This window comes from Choristoneura fumiferana, chromosome 22 (genome assembly GCF_025370935.1).
Source record: "Choristoneura fumiferana chromosome 22, NRCan_CFum_1, whole genome shotgun sequence".
In the NCBI taxonomy this organism is placed as follows: domain Eukaryota; kingdom Metazoa; phylum Arthropoda; class Insecta; order Lepidoptera; family Tortricidae; genus Choristoneura; species Choristoneura fumiferana.
In genome coordinates this window covers 4,859,611-4,879,776 of record NC_133493.1, presented here as the reverse complement: position 1 = coordinate 4,879,776, position 20,166 = coordinate 4,859,611, and the positions used below count along the sequence as shown (strand labels likewise).

Here is a 20,166-nt window from a genome sequence, read left to right as displayed (position 1 = left end):
GTAATTAACTTTTTACTCTGACCTTGAATAGTCCAAAATTTTATGCTAAGAACTTGAAACTGAGTATATTCGAATTCAATGGAATCAAGCATTCTGGTAACAAATGTGGTGACTGACATTGACGCTTGACTGACGACTGGCTGCGACTGACTGACTGACGTTGGCTCTAGTGATGTAAATGCTCTTTAAGATACTTCAATCAGCTAAATAATTATTTAGAATTTATTCATATTTCATTATTTAATGTTTTCCCTAAGTGTTACAATCCCAACTTAAAAACATTCCGTTTTTCTTACGAATTTTCCACCAACCTTATAGTCCCCTTAGGGCTGAAATTTTTAAAAATGGCGAATCACGTATTCTCTTATCTGTTCAATTCAAGAGTCATTCAGAATGTTTCCATGTCCCTTTTAATTTTAAATATTTAATAACATTTTCACGTAGTTTTAGAATTATCTTCAAATATACCTAACGTTTTTTTCCATACAAACTTCACTCCTCTTTTATACCCTTTAAGGGTAGAATTTTTAAAAATGGGTTACATGTATCCACATATTTTTTGACGAATATTTTCCCTGAGTTTATGATGATGGAGAATTCTAGAATTGAAAGGGCCAGTCAAATATTTATTAATTTAGAGACAGGCATTTTTAAATTTACATTAGACAGGGAAATGAGAGTAGACACAGGGAAGTGATTATTACAAATGATTTTTGGTCCAAAATGGACTCCACAGTTAATTTATGATATTAGTAAATAGAAAAAAATATATGAAATCTATATAATATGTAGCTACTACAAATACCATTCTCTTGAATCTAAGCCTAGCTGTTGTTATTTCGAGATTTTATCCCTATCCCGTGGGAATATGGGGATAAAAGTAACCTTATATGTTATTTCAGACGTCACGTCCACCTATCTACATACCAAATTTCATGACTCTAAGCCCAGTGGTTGTTATTTAGAGATTTTATCCCTATCCCGTGGGAATATCGGATAAAAAGTATCTTATGTTTTAATTCAGGTTATAAAATAACTTTTTTGCTAAATTTCATCCAAATCCGTCCAGCCGTTTCAGCGTGAAGAAGTAACAAAACATACTCACTCATTCACAAACTCACTCACTCACAAACTTTCACATTTATAATATTAATAGGGTCACTGGTCTCCGCGATACAGGTGCAGAGTCTATTGCTAAAGTCGTCGAAGAACTATCATAGTTAAAATGTTTTCGCGTCACATTTTACCAATATCTTAGAGCAAAATACCATTGCTTATGGAAAAAATGTGATACCATGCTTCCTACATAATAATTCTGGTTCTACTACCGTTAAATCTCTATTTGCTTATCCATTTCTTAGGTACTATTACACAGCAAGAGATTTACTAACTTATTTTATTTTATTAAATGGGTTATTGTTTGGAAACAATAGGTACAAGTTATTTTTGCTAAATTAAATTAAAGTACCCGAGCGACCGAGCTTTGCTCGGGCTAAATCTCGTTAATAAGCGTTTTCCCATATTTAGAGCTGCTTATTTCGATACAAAAATGTGTATTTTATGCGTATACATTCCACAAAAATTAACTTTAGATCCTTAAGTAAAAGGATTGTTGCAGTTAATGTTTGCTGAATATACATACGTTTTTATTTTTGTACTTACTATAAAAATAAATAAATAAAAATCATTCATTAGAAAAACAGGTTCCATGTGTCTATGTCATTCAACACGTACTTAAATTTAAAGTCAAATCAATAAATAGGTAAAATACTGGTTGTGAAAATTCAAGACGTACGAGTATTATTTATGTGAAGTTAAATGAAAGCTTTTAAAAATGTGACATAGCTAAGTGAATTGGTTCGTTGAATTGGCAATGGGCAGGCCATATAGCACGGAGAACAGATGGCTATTGTGGCAGAAAAGTTGTTCTCAAATGGAGACCGCAGGCAAGCGCAGCGTAAGACGTTCACCAACAAGATAAAATAAATTAAAATTATTAATTCTGCAATCAACCTTATGATATAAGGAAGTTATTGAATGTATCTGACTGAACTTGTCAGCGCTTATCGGTGAGTTTCCGGGATGGGGGCCTGGAGATCTGTAATACAGGTTTTACCTAGTTCAGTTCAGACTCCAGTCCCCCACAAAAGTTACCAGTACCAGTACCTACTTATTCTAAAACTACATTATATATTTTTCACAACTATTGCTGTCCTGTGTGTATTGCTGCTGTATTGTATGTACCTATGTACTTTTGTGAGGAGAAAATAAATGATTTTTATTATTATTATTATTAACTTAAAGCAAAATACAACGTTCAATAGATGACGTTCAAAACATGGACGGATGACGTAGTCAAAGCCGCGAGCGCACGGGGTATGCAGGATGCTTTCAACTGAAGCAACTGGAGCCCTGGAGGTATATGGGGGAGGGCTATGTCCAACAGTGGACGTCCTACGACTGAAAGATGAGTTATTTATTTAAAAAAGGTAACTACAATGAACGATCCTTGGCGGTAAATGCGGGGTATTAAGAATTTCGATAATAAATTAAAAATGTGCAAGTTACGAAATGGTCCTAAATAAGCAATCTGCCACTGCCTGCGAACGACGCTAATCTTTCTTTGAGACTATCTGTTCATCATACATTGAAAAATAAAAAAAACATTAAAATGAAGTCAAACCGATATTACGTGGGCAACGTAAGCATTCAGTGACATACGAGGCACACATGTACGTAGTATTATGTGAAACCCTAAAATAAGGGATGATCATTTATTTATTTTATGGGACAATGAGCCAAAGTGGATTCTTTATCCGAAAACAGACAGCGGATTGTAAATAGAAATATTAACATCGTTTTAACGAGATATTCTTCTTCAAATTACTGGTTTCTATAAGTTCGTGAAGTGCCTAGTTTTAGAATAGTACGGTTCTATAATATCTTCTTGTGGGTATCATAAAGGTTCTCTCTTCTCTTCTTCGTCGTGCTCTTCGTTCCTGAAGATCGTGCCCGTCTTGAAAAGCATTACGGACGAACTGCTTCCACACCACTCTGTCCTCGGCTTGTTTCAGAATTGCATAAAAGGTTACTAGGGATCTAATGTACGAGAATTCCAGACTCCTAGTGAGGGTTTTCAAAGAGGCGAAATATCGCTAGATGGCGTTAGTATCGTGAGGTCCGTTTGACGTTTGATGTTTGTTTGCGATTGGCTCGTTTTAGTACATTGTGTCTTAAGGGCGGTAAATAAGGAATTACGAACGAGAGTCTATTAGAAGCCCGAAGTCGAAGACTGAGGGCTTTAATGAGTCGATGTTCGTAATTCTAGTACCGCCCGTGCGACATACAATGTTTTTCATCACATTTGCAAGTAAAATTTTATATTTGTAAAAGAAAAAATATAATTCTTCCTATATTGGCGATACCTTAGGCTGTGCTCTTGGCAACGTCGCCCTCTACCTCCCTCGGCATGCGCCGCAACGTGCGTGTGCATGTGGTCCATGTAGTCCTGCAGCAGCGCGCGCAGCGCCATCAGTACGGGCACTGACTCATTTACCGACCTTGGGCTTCATGGCAAGATAATGTGTACGCGCAATGACTCATTTACCGACCACGGGTTTCATGACAAGCACATTAAGGTCGAGGGTTTTATTTGGGGGGTTGCAGCCAAGGTAGCTTGCATGTTACGACACTGTTTACGAGCAAGTGTGATGAAAAGTTATTTTACCAATCACGAGCAAACGTCAAACGGACCTCACGACACTAACGCCATCTAGCAATATTTCGCGTCTCTGAAAACCTTAAATTTGTGGTGTGGAACTCAAGAGAAACCACTACCATAATTTTCTTCAAGAAATTCGTAATGAAGATTCATTAACTGATCCCTATCTGACAATCATGACCACTCTGTCAAAACTGTACCGACATGGAAGACAGTTGAACAATACAATAGAATAACTTTTTATTGATGACCTCATAGTAAGCCATCGACATTGTGAGAGTTGGGATGGATGCAAGTGGCGAGTTGTCGTTGATTGCGGCGTTCGAAGAGGCCTTTGTTCGGAAGTAGACGTTTTCCGGCTGAAGATGATACTGTTGATCGATTGAACTTAAAATTAAAACAAATCTTTTTTTACAACAGCACGGAATTGTTGATTAAACTTTTGATAATCTATTTCAACTTTCGTTGATCGGAGGTATAGGTACTCCATGCGTCTCTCATAAAAATGATCTTAACTGAATAACAGGTGAAAGATACTGTGATCCTAATATAAGAATTCCATAATACCATAATCAAGAAATTAAGCAATTAACAGTCAAAATGAAAAACTTCATCTCTAATCATTTATTCTCTGAAATAAATTACTCCCGAATCAGTAGTCGTTGATGCTGTAGAACTTGTCCTAGAATCTTCTTCTATTACGCTATGAATCCAATCCTTGTAGGCGAATACTTTAGTGTATACTCCTGGGATATCTTGGCCGCAAATTTTTGGTCCAAAACTTACAATGCCACCAAGCTCCATCTTATTTCTATTAAAGTACATGAGTGGACCCCCAGAGTCACCCTGACAGGCATCTCTGTTCTTACTTCCAGCACATAGCTGTTTATCTGTCAAGGTAACTTTAGATATTGGTTTGTATTTTATTTCACAAATCTGTGAACAATATTTTGTGTTAGAAATATACACACTGCTATAAAATAAATCAGGATTATTTCAGCAGACAGTTTGTAAGTTTGATTGAATAGTCATATAAATGGTTTTCAGGCTTTTTGAGTAAGTTTTTTTTTTTCGTAGAAAACTTAATATTCATAAAGAAATTTCAATTTTACATCAATACCAATTTGACCACCACTTAATTTTATCACCTTAACTCATAGGTACATAATAAAAACTTTGCATTTAATTTTACAACTAAGCAAATTTTCGTAGAAGTAAGCTAATTTAAGACAAAATATCAATGAAATCTTACTTGCATATCCACAAAAGGTACATGAACTCGTCTTAGAACGTTGCTTTTTTTGATTAAATAATTGACAGCTCCCCAACCTGCTACTGTCATGTATAAGTTCTTCGGGGCGTGAAGAGTAATGTCCAATGAAGGCAGGCAGATGGGTCGAATAAAATCTGAAAATTAAATAAGGATAAACTGTAAGACATTAATACAGGCAAAAAAGTTGGCTGGTAAAACAGACAAACTTTGTTGACAGTGTAAATAATTTCGTTATCTTTTCCTTTTTGTTCCATATTAGTTTTTCATCATCATTTGGAGCTAATATTTAGATTACCGTCATATCATCATCATTGTTTTCTTTTTCTTCTTTATAACTTTATTTTTATTATGTGAGATAAAGTGCTGTTTATAATAAGTCTCCTGAAATGACTATGTAAGAAATAAAAGCAAAAAATTAATATAAAAAGAATAAGTGCATAGCAAAAACTACCAGTTTATTTAAAATGTTTGCAGATTTAGCAAAATTAATATTCCATTGCTAATAATAATTTAAAAACATTATTTTACCGGTATAAGGAACTGTCCTTGCCAGTTTTAACAAAACAATATCATCATTCTTTTCTGTTACTTTATAATTAGGATGCGATGTGACTTTTTCAATAGGAATAGAAATAGCACCATCATTGCAGGTTTTTGGCCTGGTTTAACTTCAACACAGTCTTTTCCTTCATTATTTGTTTCATATTCTCCAAAACGAATATTGACCCTGAAAATGATATAGCATTTAATTTTGTAAATGAACTCAAACAGTTACTTTGCTCGCCCCGACCCTACGATAGCTAACAATGTCTTTACAAAAAATATGCGTTCATGCATTTTCTCCACCTCCACACTATAAGAGCACACACAAATCACCCAAACCTAACTATCCCACCACAACAAGAGTTCATCCTCAGAGCAGAGTACAATAGTGTAGTGTGATGATAGTTGGGTTTGTGTGATTTGTGTTTGTTCTTACAGTGTGGACGAGTAGGAACTACAACTGAACATTTATTGCATAGACGTAGCTATTAAGTCGCAGTTGAGCAAAATAATTACTTTCGTTGATTGATATAGACCTCCGCAACATAACAGCTGATTTAGTAAAATAGTATATTCCTCTTGCCGGGACACAGCTGCAGCAGCGCAGGGTTATTGATGCTTGGTTCCATAGAAAAACTAGGTGACATTTGGTAGCGATCCGATGGATTGTACACACAGATCTACCGTTCAATGACTATCATCATCCTTATTATCATCCTCATGGTCAGCGGAATAATGTCTACTGTTGTTGGAAATAGGCGTAGAAAATCATTGTGACACTGTCCGCATGCAGGTGGTAGGACCTTGTGCAAGGTCCGCCCGGATTGCTATCTGCTCGCTAATCCTGCATTGCCTTGAACTGTTGTGTTTCGGCGGGAGCAAGAGAAATTTCTGCACTTGAGGTACCCTTGGCCTATTGGCAACGCATTGCATATTCGCATTGCAATTCGGTGTCAGGTCGCCACTACCATCAGGAGACCCACTTGCCATCAAAGCACGCGGTTTATCAGACATTCATCTCGTCATTATCATCATTTCTGCCGTAGGACGGCCATAAAGAACACAGGCCTCCCATATCGACATCATCAATTCATCATTCAGAGGGTCAAGTTGGTGCCTCCCCCTAGACCTCTTTGGCTTTAACCAGGTCATCCGTCCATCTCGTTGGTGGACGTTAGCATTGAACTCTCTGTGCTTTAAATTTGGTAATTCTTCGATCTACCTACATAATATGACGTTTACTCGTTCGTTCGTCTGCGGATCTCTCTCGGACAGAATTTTTGATCATGCATAGTCCTTGATTACGGCAGTTTAAGTGACTCAAGTGATCACTATTAGGATTAATAAAATAAATGAAAACTTACGGAGTACCAATTGCACGAGCATGTTCAGTGAAGCATTGTGCAGCAGAGAGCGCATACTGACCACTAATCAAAACAGCACTGCAAAGCAATTTTATTGTGTCATTCTTCTTATATTCTATAACAGCCATCCAAGGGTATTCGTCAATGTCAGCTGCTGAAGAATCTGAAAAAATCATCATTTCAATTTAATGTGAGGTTAGAAAATTATTTATTTATTCGACAAGGTTGAATAAATGAAAATTACTCATTCTTTTTCTTATTATTATTATTTAGTCTTTCTCTTACAAAAATATAGTTTTTCACAGAGCCCTGCAGAACTGTTTTCACAGTTTGTCTGCAGGATAAAGTCTCTATAGCAGCGGTTCTTAACCTTTTAGTCAGGAGGGACCATTTTACAAACTTTCTGTCTTGCCAGGGACCACCAACTGTTTGAAGGTAATATACGGTAGGTAAAATTAAAACTGTAAATGAATGAACGGTTGCGACTGCGCTACTTGACTGGCGGTTTTGCCAATTCGTTGTCGATGGCTTCGCGGACCACTTCGAGTTCTTCGAGGGACCACCAGTGGTCCGCGGACCACCGGTTAAGAACCACTGCTCTATAGGAACATAAAACTGAATTAGTGTTTATACTTGGGCACAAACGGTACATTATTCTTAAACCTAATAAACATAATTACAATTGACATATAAACCAACGAAGCTGCCACCAATTATTAAAACAATTATAATGTATGAACAAACGAACAGGAAAATTAAGCCGACAGTTTGCTGGCTAAAAACAAATGTAGTTAGTAATTATACAATTTTGGATTTTTATTACAAGGTTGGGTAGGTACTATTTTATGGAAGAGTTTCTAAAAACTTCATTTACGGAGCTTTTAAATTAATTTTTGACAGTGTCTAGGTAGATTTTATTAGGTAAACTGTTAAACAAATTGGTAAACTGTTAAACTGTTTGTATCTAGTATAATTTAAAAAAAAACTGATAACATTTATTAATTTGAAAATTTAACTTCTCTGTCAACACAAACAGTTTTATTTGTAATATATTTTATACTCATTTTTCTTTTTTAAGTTCTGCTAACGCTCATTCAGTATGATTCTAAATGAAATGTGTTCATTACATTAAATTGATCGTCGCATGTGTCAATTTTACACTGATCACTATCCTTACAACTCACTTTTCTTCAATGAACTTCCATTGGCAACTCCGCAACATCCACTTTTAGGGTCAGGGGGGTTAACAGATGGAACACATTGTTCAGCGAAACATAGGTCTAGAATGAGGCAAGAACTAAATTATCAACACCAACAATCGACTTATTGACTTACACTTCGCCATCGACGTCAGGGATTTTGAAACTAGTGAACAGATTAATATTGATTTTTAGTCCTGTGGCACTCGCAATCACATTCGCCTTCTCATTCTACTCTCGTTTAACACCGTATTATGGAAATAAAATGGTAAAAACTATGGTGTTTCCGAGTGCGTTAGATAATTAGGTCTGTAAGTGAACTACTCTTTAATTAGGTTTCTGATATTTTATGCTTAAATAGAGAATTATAAAATCCCTGAGAAACTTCGATATTAATCGTCGTAATACGTACACAATTGACACAAAATCACATAAAGAATAAACAAACACTGATACATGACTTAAATGAGATCATCAAAACACGTCTGTAGTAAACCAAACCAAACAGGTATACTTCAAAAATGTTGTAAAGCGCGTAAGCGTGACAAAATTAATAATGCTGCCGATGTAAATTGAAACCAGTTCCTTGTCTTCCATACTTACTTTATCATGGATTGTAAAAATAAGTTTGTACAGGAAAAACCAGTTGCTGTATAGCAGGGGTCTTCAAACTTTTTGACTCAAGGGCCACACTGCACTTAATGTAAATTCGTGCGGCCAAGACTTTGGCTGGTCATGGGGATAATACATTAGTTAAGTAGACTTAGGGCTTGTTTCACCACTTGTCGACTAACTTTAAGTGATGGATACCAGTGATGCCGTCTCTGTTTGTTGATTCAGAATAAACAAAGATGGCATTACTTTGATCTGAAACTTAAAGTTAGTCGACAAGTGGTGAAACAGGCCCTTAGTCTTAAGGGGGTACCTAGATACGAGTAACGCATAAGGAACGCACTTGGTGTTGATTATGTTCATGAGTGGCTATCTATGATTATGACCAATTACCTCCCGCTTTCTTTCCGCGGGCTGGATAAGAGTGGCTCGCGGGCCGGACTTGGCCCGCGGGCCGTAGTTTGGTGACCCCTGCTGTATAGGAACAACCTTTGTCTAAATGTGTCTTAAGTTGAAACATAGTTACTACACTAGATACTTATGGATTTGCTTTTCAGGTAAAGGGATTCATCCTTTAAAGATAAATACGAAGGTCAAACTAAGGTCAAACATATTTTTACCTATATATTTGTAACCCTTAAGTATTTTTAAATCAAAATAGGACAAAATTGTTCAAAAACCCTATCCCTCGAAATGGTTTTCGAATCAGGGTACATTGGTAAAATATGAACAGTGCCAATTCTATCAATAAACGCTAAGAAATAAAAAACTTAATTTCTTCAATTCTTTATTCTCTAAAATGAATCACACCCGAATCAGTAGTAGTAGTAGTAGTAGTAGTAGTAGTAGTAGTAGTAGTCGTAGATGTTGTAGAACTTATTCTAGAATCTTCTTCTATCACGCTATGAATCCAATCCTTGTAGGCGAATACTTTAGTGTATACCGATGGGATATCTTGGCCGCAAGGTGCTGGTCCAAAACTAACAATGCCACCGAGTTCCGTCTTATTTCTGTTAAAGTACATAAGTGGACCTCCAGCGTCACCCTTACAGGCATCTCTGTTCTTACTCCCAGCACATAGCTGTTTATCTGTCAAGGTAACTTTAGATATTGGTTTGTTTGTTTGGTTTTGGCGAACATTAAGTGTTTCACTGAATTTGCTATTACAAATCTGGAAATATTCAAATATGTAAAATTTCTGATTGCACAAAATATTTATAAAGTCGTTTAAACAAAGAAAAAGCTGCACGGAAAAAAGCAAAATTCCCTCAGAAAAAGTATATAAAGCAGACGAAGTGTGGCAATAGCTGGTAGAGAAAGTGGACTAGAACATTTTCAAGACTAAATACCATTTCATCCTTAAATATTATTTTTTTGGAAACAGGAAAAAGGTTAAACAACTTTTGCCTACAGCTTCATCTGCCAAGAATTCGTTTATCACAATTTTCTAAGTTAAAGATTGTCACGTGTTCTTCCGCAGATCTCAGACCATCTCTATACCAAATCTCAACTCAATCTAAATCAGTGCAGCAGTTCTGTTAAGGCATGCAAAGGTAACAGATACACAGAGAGAGTTACTTTCTCATTTACAATATTAGTAAGGAAGTAAGGATAGGGGTGAAGCAGCGGTAGCCTAATGGTTTGATCTATAACCTCTCAAGCAGTTGATCGTGGGTTCAAACCCAGGCTCGCACCTCTGACTTTTTAAAAATTCATGAACAAAATTACCTTTCGAATTTTACACGAGCTTAACGGCGATGGAAAACATATTAATTTATTCATTGTAATGTCATGTTACCTACATAAGGTGTTCGTGTGATGTGTGTGTAGCGTGAAATGATGAAAGGTAAGGTAACGGTTACTAATGAAACCTTACCTGCTTGTCTACAAATGGTACATGGACTCGTCTTAGAACGTTGCTTTGGTTACCGTACATGTTACTGTATATATCGTTTCCCGCTCCCCAACCAGCTACAGTCATGTACAAGTACTTCGGAGCGTGAAGGGTAATGTCCAATGAAGGCAGGCAGATTGGGCGAATGAAATCTGAAAAACACAAGCCATGTTTAAGTTATACCCGCGCATTGAGGATTCCCTACAAATTTAAAAGCCAGGAAAATATAATATGCCATCTCTGCCTATAATGTTCACATGTTTCACAGGCACACCAGAGGTCTAAAACGATCTTCGACCCACCTTTCCATCGGAAAGCAAAAGAAAGGCAGCCTTTGGTTTTAAGTAAATGCATACATCACAAAATCCCCACCCCTAAAGAAGCTTAAAATTGTAAGCAAAAGGGCTAGGTTTGGTCAAGGAAGAGATCAAATTTTAATGAGGATCTACAAAATAAAAACCGACCTAAGCACTCCACAAAGCCTGAGATAAGAATACATGCTCCTCTCCCGACTTCAGCAAAGAAAAGGTTCTGTGGGTACCTATATAAGAAACCTCTCTAACTCTCCCCGTAGCAAGCTTCAGGGAGTTGGGAACGTACAGCCGGGTTTCTTAGCCGCTGAGAGTCCGTCAATTTCTGCCCCCTGCCTCCCCAGTCGTCTATAATGTATTTTTCATCACACTTGCTCGTAAACAGTGTCGTAACATGCAGAATATCTTGGTTGCAACCCCCCAAATAAAACCCTCGACTTTAATGTGGTTGTCATGAAACCCGTGGTCGGTAAATGAGTCATTGCGCGTACAAATTTGCTTGCCATGAAGCCCAAGTTCGGTAAATAAGTCAGTGCCCGTACTAAAGCTGTTGCGCGCGCTGCAGCAGAACCACACGCACACGCACGTTGCGGCGCATGCTGCGGGAAGGGGAGGGCAGCGCTGCTAAGAGCAAAGCCTAAGCTAACGCCAATATTTGGAACAATTATATATTTTTTTCTTTTAGAAATATAAAAATTTACTCGCAAATGTGATGAAAAACACTGTATGTCGCACGGGCGGTACTAGAATTACGAACACCGACTTATTAAAGCCCTCAGTCTTCGACTTCGGGCTTCTAATAGACTCTCGTTCGTAAAATATTCCTTATTTACTACATTATAATGTATTTCTGGGCTACACGCCCCCATCTCCTAGAAAGAAACTCATATAACATTAAAAAACAAGTATACAAATGCAAGGATTTTGCGTTTTTGGCCCTTAAGTCAACTCAACTCTAAAAAAAAAAGATGATCGAGATTCACAAAAATCACATTAAATTAACTAACCAAATCAAAGGGAACGTTAACGCCGAATCGGCAAGAAGGGATGCGTGGCAAATACTCTATCGATGTAAAACTCTTAAAAACTGATAATATACTTATCCCCTGTTTCACTATCCATTGATGTCTCTGTTTGCTTTGTTCGAATAGACGGAGACGGCATGACATTTATCAGACAGTTAAAATTAACCAATGGGTGGGAAAACAGCCCCTTATACTACTTACTGGTGCTGCTGATGTTTATGGGCGCTGGTGATCTCTTACCATCAGGAGACCGACATGCTCGTTTGCCATCCATTCAAATAAAAAAAAAATACTACTTATTTATGTATTCTGTGTTTATTTACCTGTATATTGAACTTGCTTTGCCAGTTTTATTAAAGCAATATCATTACTACGAGAACGTCTAGAGACATTATAATTTGGATACGATGTGACTTTCTCGATGGGCACAGAAATAGCACCATCATTGCAGATTTCTTGACCTGGTTTAACTTCAACACAGTCTTTTCCTTCATTCTTGGTATCATACTCTCCCAGGCGGACGTTGACCCTGAAATACGTAAAATTAATGCCTATACTTAAAACTGCAATTCAAGACGAAAAAATCTATGACAATGTTGCTACTGAAATAAAATTTGTGGGGTTTATGGTGGCTAAATATGGTGGTTAAAACTGTTAAAAAAATATTTCATTTAACCTTTTCAAATTCCTTTCCTGTGATTTAATATGAGGCCTATTACTAAGACTCAGTTGTCCGTCTGTCATTAGGCTGTACTGTATCTCATAACATAAACCATGGCAGTTGAAATTTACACAGATAATGTATGGGTACGTGTTATAATGTATAAATTTAAAATACATATCGGTTGAAATACATACAGTTGAAATACCGAAAATTATAAAATATAATGCATCAAAATATACAAAGTTATTTGAAATAATTTATTGAATCAGGCGTTACTTTGCGGAGGTCCATATCAATGAACTAAAATAATTTCCGGGTGGGTGAGCAAGGAAATTATTTTAGTTCAAAGTTATTTGACATAAGTTCTAAACGCATAAGCTTGAAATGCATAGTGGTCAAAATATATAATGGTTACAATGCATAATGGTTCTTAGTCATATGGCACAAAATGCATATTTTCATAATGTATACGTTCAAAATCTATACAGTATGTTTTCTATAATGGTTGAAATACATACTAGACACTGAATTTTCACAAAGAAAAATGCATATTACAATTCTGGCTTTGGTCGTAGTTGAACCTAACACGCTCCTCCTCGCTTCTCTCGTCGTAGCACCTAAAGTTTCTATTCAATTAATGATCAGACTTTAGTTTAAAATGCAAGGTCTTGTTAGACAATACGGCTTTCAATCAGTCGGTATCTTATAGGTTAGGTTAGGTTAGAGTTTTGTCCAGGCGCGAAGCGCCTTACCTACGCTGAATAGGAGCTCCGCGAAGCGGAGCTCCGTCGACATTATCTTACAGTCCTTAATTTTTCAGAATTTAACATGTAAATACAACGTAAACGTATAGACTGGAGTTGATGATGAACCTAGGCATTATATAGTATGTATTTTGACCATTATGAAAAACGTACTATAGGAATTTTTAATTGTTATTTCTTTCAACTGTTATATATTCTGATTGTATATATTCTGAACATATACATTGTGAACTTAGTCATTTTAATTGTATGTATTTTGACCAATATGAAAATCGTGCTTTATGAATTTTGATTAATATTTGTTTTAACCATTATATTTTACAATTTTTGGTTTTTCAACTGTATGTATTTCAACCGATATGTATTTTAAATTTATACATTATAATACGTACCCATAATGTATTCTGTTGCGGCCATAACAACAAATACGGAAAAAACGGAATAAAATAATTATTCAGGACTACACTGTGGTAGAACAACGCAACCTTATCCTGTTTATATTCTATAAAATAAAATTGTCCCATTGTTAGTTGAGAGACAAAATCCTTATTATTAAATAAGGATAACAATACAAGGAATATTAAAAAAGGTTATTATTATTCCCCTCAATGGCGGCCTTAAGGCTTAGGCCAATGTCAGTTAAATCAAAGATAAATATATTCTTCTTCTTCACGTTGTACGGTGATTGTAACTATTATTAAAAAAAAAACTCATTTATCTTTTAAATTATGATAAATTTAGTAAGCTAAGCAAATAAAATGAAAACTTACGGAGTACTTAACACGATATTTTTTCTATAGAAACATTGCGCGGCGGTAAGCACATACCGCCCGCTAATCAAAATGCCACTGCAAAGTAATTCTATATCGCCGTCTGTCCTTCTTTTATATTCTATCAGGGCCATCCATGGGTATTCGTCAATTTCAGCTATCGAAGTATCTGAAATCATCGTAATTTCAACTCCATGAGAGGTTGCTTAGCTACCTTGTTACTACCTACCAGATTTTATTTAACTTGCAATGTTTGTTTATTATGTTATGTCCTTTATGATCTTGCTAGATTTTGCACTTTGATATTTTTTTGATTGAATTTCTGAGGGTTTTAAGTAAATACAGATACAGACAGACGTCATTTTTCGAAGATGATGCAAATTTTCGAATTCAAAATTCTAAGTAGCTATACTTGGTTTGGATAGGTATTTAATTAAAATGTAAATAAACTTCAGTTGCCAGATTTGGTACATTCATGGATTTTAAACATTTCACTTATCTATCATTGTAATACAAACTAGAATAAAGTATTTCATTTCACTACAGAAATGTAAATGTTTAGATAGTTTAATGGGGGAATTTCAATATTTAAGACACCAATTGACATTGTTTTGTTTTAATTTAGCTTAATACCTATCCAAACCAAGTATACTCATAGTTCATACAAACTTTGACCCTCCGTTTTATCGCTTGGGGGATGGAATTTCCGAAGTCGAAATAAATGTCTCTTTATCTCTAATAGTTTTATGCCTCAAAAATGACGGACTTTACTAATTATTTTAGTCTTAAAACAAAACATGTGAAAAAGGACAGCTTTTCAGGTTCGAAGGTTTAGGTCGAGCGTTGTTGCGTTAATAAGTCAGGTCTTTTAAAATAGGTAAATATAAATATATTATATATAGATTTAATTTCCTTTCAATATTCCAACAACTCACTTTTTTTCAATGAACTTCCATTGGCAAGACCGCAACACCCGCTTTGAGAATCAGGAGGGAAGACAGTTGAAGCGCATTCTTCTGAAGAACCTGGACCTGGAATGTGACAAAAACTAGATTAGTAAGGCTCCGATTCCACCAGAGATGACATTGTGCTAGGATTGTTGTGAGGAATGTGTTTTTCATGAACCAATAGAACTATACGCTTCACTTACATAGGCTCGCTCCGCTCAGCTGTTTTCACCAGAGATGTGCTAAGCGAGGATAGTTTAATGAATGAAGCGTTTCTATTGGTTCATGAAAAACACATTCATGCCAACTCATCGTTATGCCAATTTACATTATGCACATTAATATTGTGGGTATACTATTCAGTTATGCGAATTAATTGTGGCCTGTAATATAAGCAAATAATTAAAACATATATCATACCTACTCCTCAAACTGAACAACATTAGTTCAGCGACTTTTAAAAATAATTCGTCTTTTAACTTTTATTACACTTTTAAGTTTATTCGAAGAAGCAAAATGCTTGATGTTTGTAGCATGACAGGCGACGTCAGTTGGGTTCTAGGATGGCGTACATTGATAGCAGTATTTAATTTGTATGAAAAAAGGAAAATTCAAAAACTCCATTATTTTTAAAAATCGCTGAACTAATGTTGTCCAGTTTGACGAGGACGACCTATGTTTTAATTTTTGCTCGTGTTACAGGCCACACTCGGTATACATTAGAGCATTAAAGTAATTTTATATGTGGGTAGATTCAGTAGAAATACAAACTTTACAAGCATGAGAGATGAAAACTTAATTTGTGTTAACGAATTATACATACTTATTCCACAAAATAAAATGCAGACAAGAAATAAACACTGATACATGATTTAAAAACAAAACTATCTAAATAACTAGTTCATAAAATTAACACACGTTTAGGCACGACCAACTCGATAATGTTAACGGTGCAATTTTTAAGTTCTATAAATATATGTTTGTGCAGGAAAACATATTTAATTTAATGCCACTCAATCACAATTTAAAACGTTTTAAGTTGAGACACGGGCATCAGAAAGTCTACGTTAATACAAGTTAATTAAATGCTTAATTGAGTGTGTAATAACTTAGATTTACATATTTCAAGTTGTTACTAGTTCAATCATACGTCGTTTTGAGGATATACACCTCCATTATTATTTAACCTACCATGCTAACAACGAGTAAGTAATCATTTTGCATTTTCATTTCAAGTGTATTACTTACCCTTTACTTTTTTGCTGAAGTAGGTAAATAACAAACATTGGGTTCTTCTTACTCAGAATCACAAGCACTAACTGATTTTGACGAGGAATAAATATACCCTAATTTTTCATATGATTTTCATGAGTGCATTTTGTAATGACCCTTATAAAAGAACGCGAGAGACGAACGAGAATGAAAAAAGAGTTACAAAATTGACAAAAACAAAATAGGGACAGTTTTTTTTCATCCCAATCAATTTTGTAACCTTTTGTTTTTCCTTTTTGTACAATAAAGATTATAACAAACAAACAATTAGTGCTTATATGATTCTGAGTAAGAATAAAAAAACCCCGAAATAAAAAAACGCCCGCAAAAATAAAAAATAAGTTAATTTAGTATGAGTACCTAGTAATATTTTTTTTTATCTAAGCGTCGTCGGTGTCGGGGGACCGCTAAGGTTAACAGGTATTTTTTTAACCTAACCGTAGGTATACAAATAACTTAGGCTTATTTTCAGCATAGTACTAGGCGAATTCTTTTTCGGCGAGCTTTTTATTTTTACTGGCGTTTTTTTTGTCGGGAGTTTTTTTATTTTTTATTTCATGTTTTTTAAACTGGTATATTTTTTTTTAAAGTGTACTAGTGTGTTGGATATCCTGGCTGCAGCATGAGCTCATCGTGTTGCCACCACTGCATAGTGTGTAGAATCAATTACTGATCAAAACGAATCCAAACAAATAAAAAAACCGCATTCAAATCGGTCCACCCGTTTAAGAGCTACGGTGCCACAGACTGACACACAGACCCACAGACAGACACACATAGCGGTCAAACTTATAACAACCCTCTTTTTGCGTCGGGGGTTAAAAACCCAAATTTAACTAATTCCGAATAAAATAAAGGGTACCTACACTAATAATTAAAATGAAAATGCATTAAAAGCACTTTAATTAAATGTCTAATTACATCGACGTGTGGACACCCAAGGATGTCGTTCCCTTTCAAATACCGGGTGTTTATAGGTTAATTTTAGTTGTGGTAGTTCTTATATCGAACAGATAAAAAATAATAGCTGTGAGGGTCAAGGAACATATTGCAGCTGTTAAAAATCGCCAGGTTTTTTGACAGCCCTAAAAAAAATCATATCTCAGTTTTGTGGGTCACCTGATGGGAAGGAATCATCCCCGCCCATAGACACCGCCAACACAAGTGCATTACCGGCCTTATGAGAGACTGATAGGCTCGTTTTTACCCGACTGCGAAGAAGGAGGGTTATGTGTTTGACGCGTATGTATGTAAGTATGTATGTGGGTCTATTCCTATGTCCTCTTGTAACTACTCAACGGCTGAACGGATTTTGACAAATGATACTTCATTGGATTCGTCTTAATGACGCAAGTGACACTGGGTACATGCAATTCTTAAAAAAACAAAATGGCGGATTTTTGGCGCCAAATTGTAAGTTTTCAAAAAAATATTATTATTGAAACCTATCGAGTGGGGTATCAAATTAAAGCTAATAAGTAGCCCATTCTTAAAATATAGTTGTAAACGTTTTAATATACCATTTTCACAGAAAATTGTGAAATAAAACAATTAATTTAATAAATCAAAAAACCCGACTGCCTTAAAAATACTGAAAAGAAGAAAACAAGTCTAGTGGGCTAGAACTTTGTTATGTAGCTAACTTAAAGTTCAACAGTCGGGATCCATTTAAATCGTGACGCTCAGAAATTCTTACCTAATGGGTCCCGACTGTTGAACTTTAAGTTAGCTACTTAACAAAGTTCGAGCCCACTAGACTTGTTTTCTTCTTTTTAGTATTTTTTTTAAGATCCCTAAGCTGTATCGCTCTGGAAACAATGTCCCAGGAAGCTGGTTCTATATTTGGGTCGTGCGTGGAATAAAACTTTGCTTATTTAAAGCGGACGGTGCTAGATTGCCAAGACTACATGTTTATGCCAAACGATAATTTAATTTAAAAAAAACTTGGCAAAATTAAACATGACCAAGCAATTATTTGTTAAACAATAACTTTCCATAAAAAAATTGTTAACTGTAAAATTGCGGCAAGTTGTTTCGAGAACAGGAGTGCGCGCAGCAGCATCAGTACGGGCAATGACTCATTTACCGACCACGGGTTTCATGACAAGCACATTAAGGTCGAGGGTTTTATTTGGGGGGTTGCAACCAAGGTAGCCTGCATGTTACGACACTGTTTACGAGCAAGTGTGATGAAAATACGTTTCCTGCATTTTCTGATAATCAGGATTCAGGAACTACCCAATTATTCGTAGACGGAGTCACGGGAAACCTAGTTATTACACCTCGCTGGCTCCGCAGAAAACCAGCGCCGTTGACAACGCTAGTCGTGCCAACGGCACCGCTGAGTGGAGACCATTTCGGCTTCACATCATTATTTGTTTGTTCTAGTATTCTTTATAATTTTGTAAATGTGTTTTCTCTTTTTTTGTCATGATGTGTTGGCTGAATAAACATATTTCTATTCTATTCTATTCTATTATTAGTTTAATTAGTTGTTAGTTCTTTATTGTAAATTCATCCGTATTGTTGTTGGTTTCCTTGTTTCCTTATTTTTAGCAACAGGAAACTGATTGCGGTTGGTCAAAATACTTTATGTTTACAATGTTTTTTGTTACCAACCGACATAGTTCGAAGAGTATGCAAGGCGAATAGCAATGAGCGGGCCACATTGCTCGAAGCAAATAACCGTAGGGAGAGAAAGGTCGTCGAGTGGCGACCGCGAACTGGAAAGCGAAGCGTTGGCAGGCCTCCGATGGACTGACGACATCGTGAGAGTGGCGGGCAACCGGCGGATCCAAGAGGCGAGTAAAGTTGTCGTTCACTGTGGCGGTAGGGGGAGGCCTTTGTTCATCAGTGGACGTCTTCCGGCTGATGATGATGATGAACCAACTCAGAATAGTTGAATAATACAGCGTGTATTTTTGATACTACCTCAAACTTTAAGGGTTGTTAGTGAAGGCCCTAATTATCACATTTTATTATGTTTTAGTTAAAAAATTAGACTTATTATTTTCCTTATAAAATTAATTAGCACGCAATGTATCACTACGTGATACTTCTTTGTTTTTGTTCAAAACGTCGCACTTGTTAACGTGACAGCTGTCACAGAACGCTTCTCTCTCGTATCAAATTATTGTACGCATTACATTGCTGCTCGGAAATATTTCAAAAATTAATTACGCTCTGGTAGTTGAGTCTAAATTAAAAATTTGTTTTGATATCGGTTCACAGCACTTAATTCTTCGTCTAGTTACAGTTTGAGGTAGTATCAAAAATACACGCTGTATACTTAGCGGCACAAAATTTGGCCCACTCTACATACAAAATTACCTATTACTGCATACATTTGAGGGCCAGATTTTTTGCCGCCCAGTATAATCGTTTTCAAAACACAATATTTAAAAAACGGCTGAATTGATTTTAATTAAACATAGCAAAGAACATTGAAAAAAATGCAAGTGCGAGTCGGACTCGCGCGCGAAGGGTTCCGCAACGTCTATATACAACATTCATTAGAGATTAGCAAAAAATGGAAAAAAATCCGTTTGTTGTATGGGAGCCCCCACTCAAATATTTATTTTATCTTGTTTTTAGTAGTTGTTGTTATGGCGGTCACAGTTATAATACATAATCTGTGAACAATTCAACTGTCCAGCTATCACGGTTCATGAGATACAGCCTGGTGACAGATAGACAGACGGACAGACGGACGGACAGCGAAGTCGTGGTAATAGGGTTTCCGTTTTTACCCTTTGGGTACGGAGCCCTAAAAACCGCATTGAAATTGCTTCAACCGTTTGAGAGCTA

General features: G+C 36.0%; 2 protein-coding genes across 4 annotated transcripts; both read right to left on the bottom strand.

The window, feature by feature from the left end:
* Positions 1–5,526: 5,526 nt before the first annotated feature.
* LOC141440117 (phenoloxidase-activating enzyme-like) lies at positions 5,527–8,630 on the bottom strand. 2 transcript variants are annotated; one of them, XM_074104585.1, is made up of 4 exons: positions 8,513–8,630; positions 8,237–8,266; positions 6,902–7,064; positions 5,527–5,721 (listed from the first exon to the last, which is right to left on the bottom strand). In XM_074104585.1, the coding sequence occupies exons 1-4, from the start codon at positions 8,556–8,558 to the stop codon at positions 5,580–5,582; spliced, it is 381 nt and encodes a 126-aa protein (XP_073960686.1). In that variant the 5' UTR covers positions 8,559–8,630; the 3' UTR covers positions 5,527–5,579. The 2 variants fall into 2 exon arrangements, with proteins under 2 accessions (XP_073960686.1, XP_073960685.1); XM_074104584.1 differs by lacking the exon at positions 8,237–8,266 and adding an exon at positions 8,086–8,181 and having other exon boundaries at positions 8,513–8,624.
* An 856-nt stretch (positions 8,631–9,486) lies between these two features.
* Positions 9,487–16,042, bottom strand: LOC141440114 (phenoloxidase-activating enzyme-like). 2 transcript variants are annotated; one of them, XM_074104581.1, is made up of 6 exons: positions 15,911–16,042; positions 15,076–15,171; positions 14,141–14,309; positions 12,266–12,471; positions 10,589–10,758; positions 9,487–9,883 (listed from the first exon to the last, which is right to left on the bottom strand). In XM_074104581.1, the coding sequence occupies exons 1-6, from the start codon at positions 15,954–15,956 to the stop codon at positions 9,500–9,502; spliced, it is 1,071 nt and encodes a 356-aa protein (XP_073960682.1). In that variant the 5' UTR covers positions 15,957–16,042; the 3' UTR covers positions 9,487–9,499. The 2 variants fall into 2 exon arrangements, with proteins under 2 accessions (XP_073960682.1, XP_073960683.1); XM_074104582.1 differs by having other exon boundaries at positions 9,487–9,801.
* Positions 16,043–20,166: the final 4,124 nt, after the last annotated feature.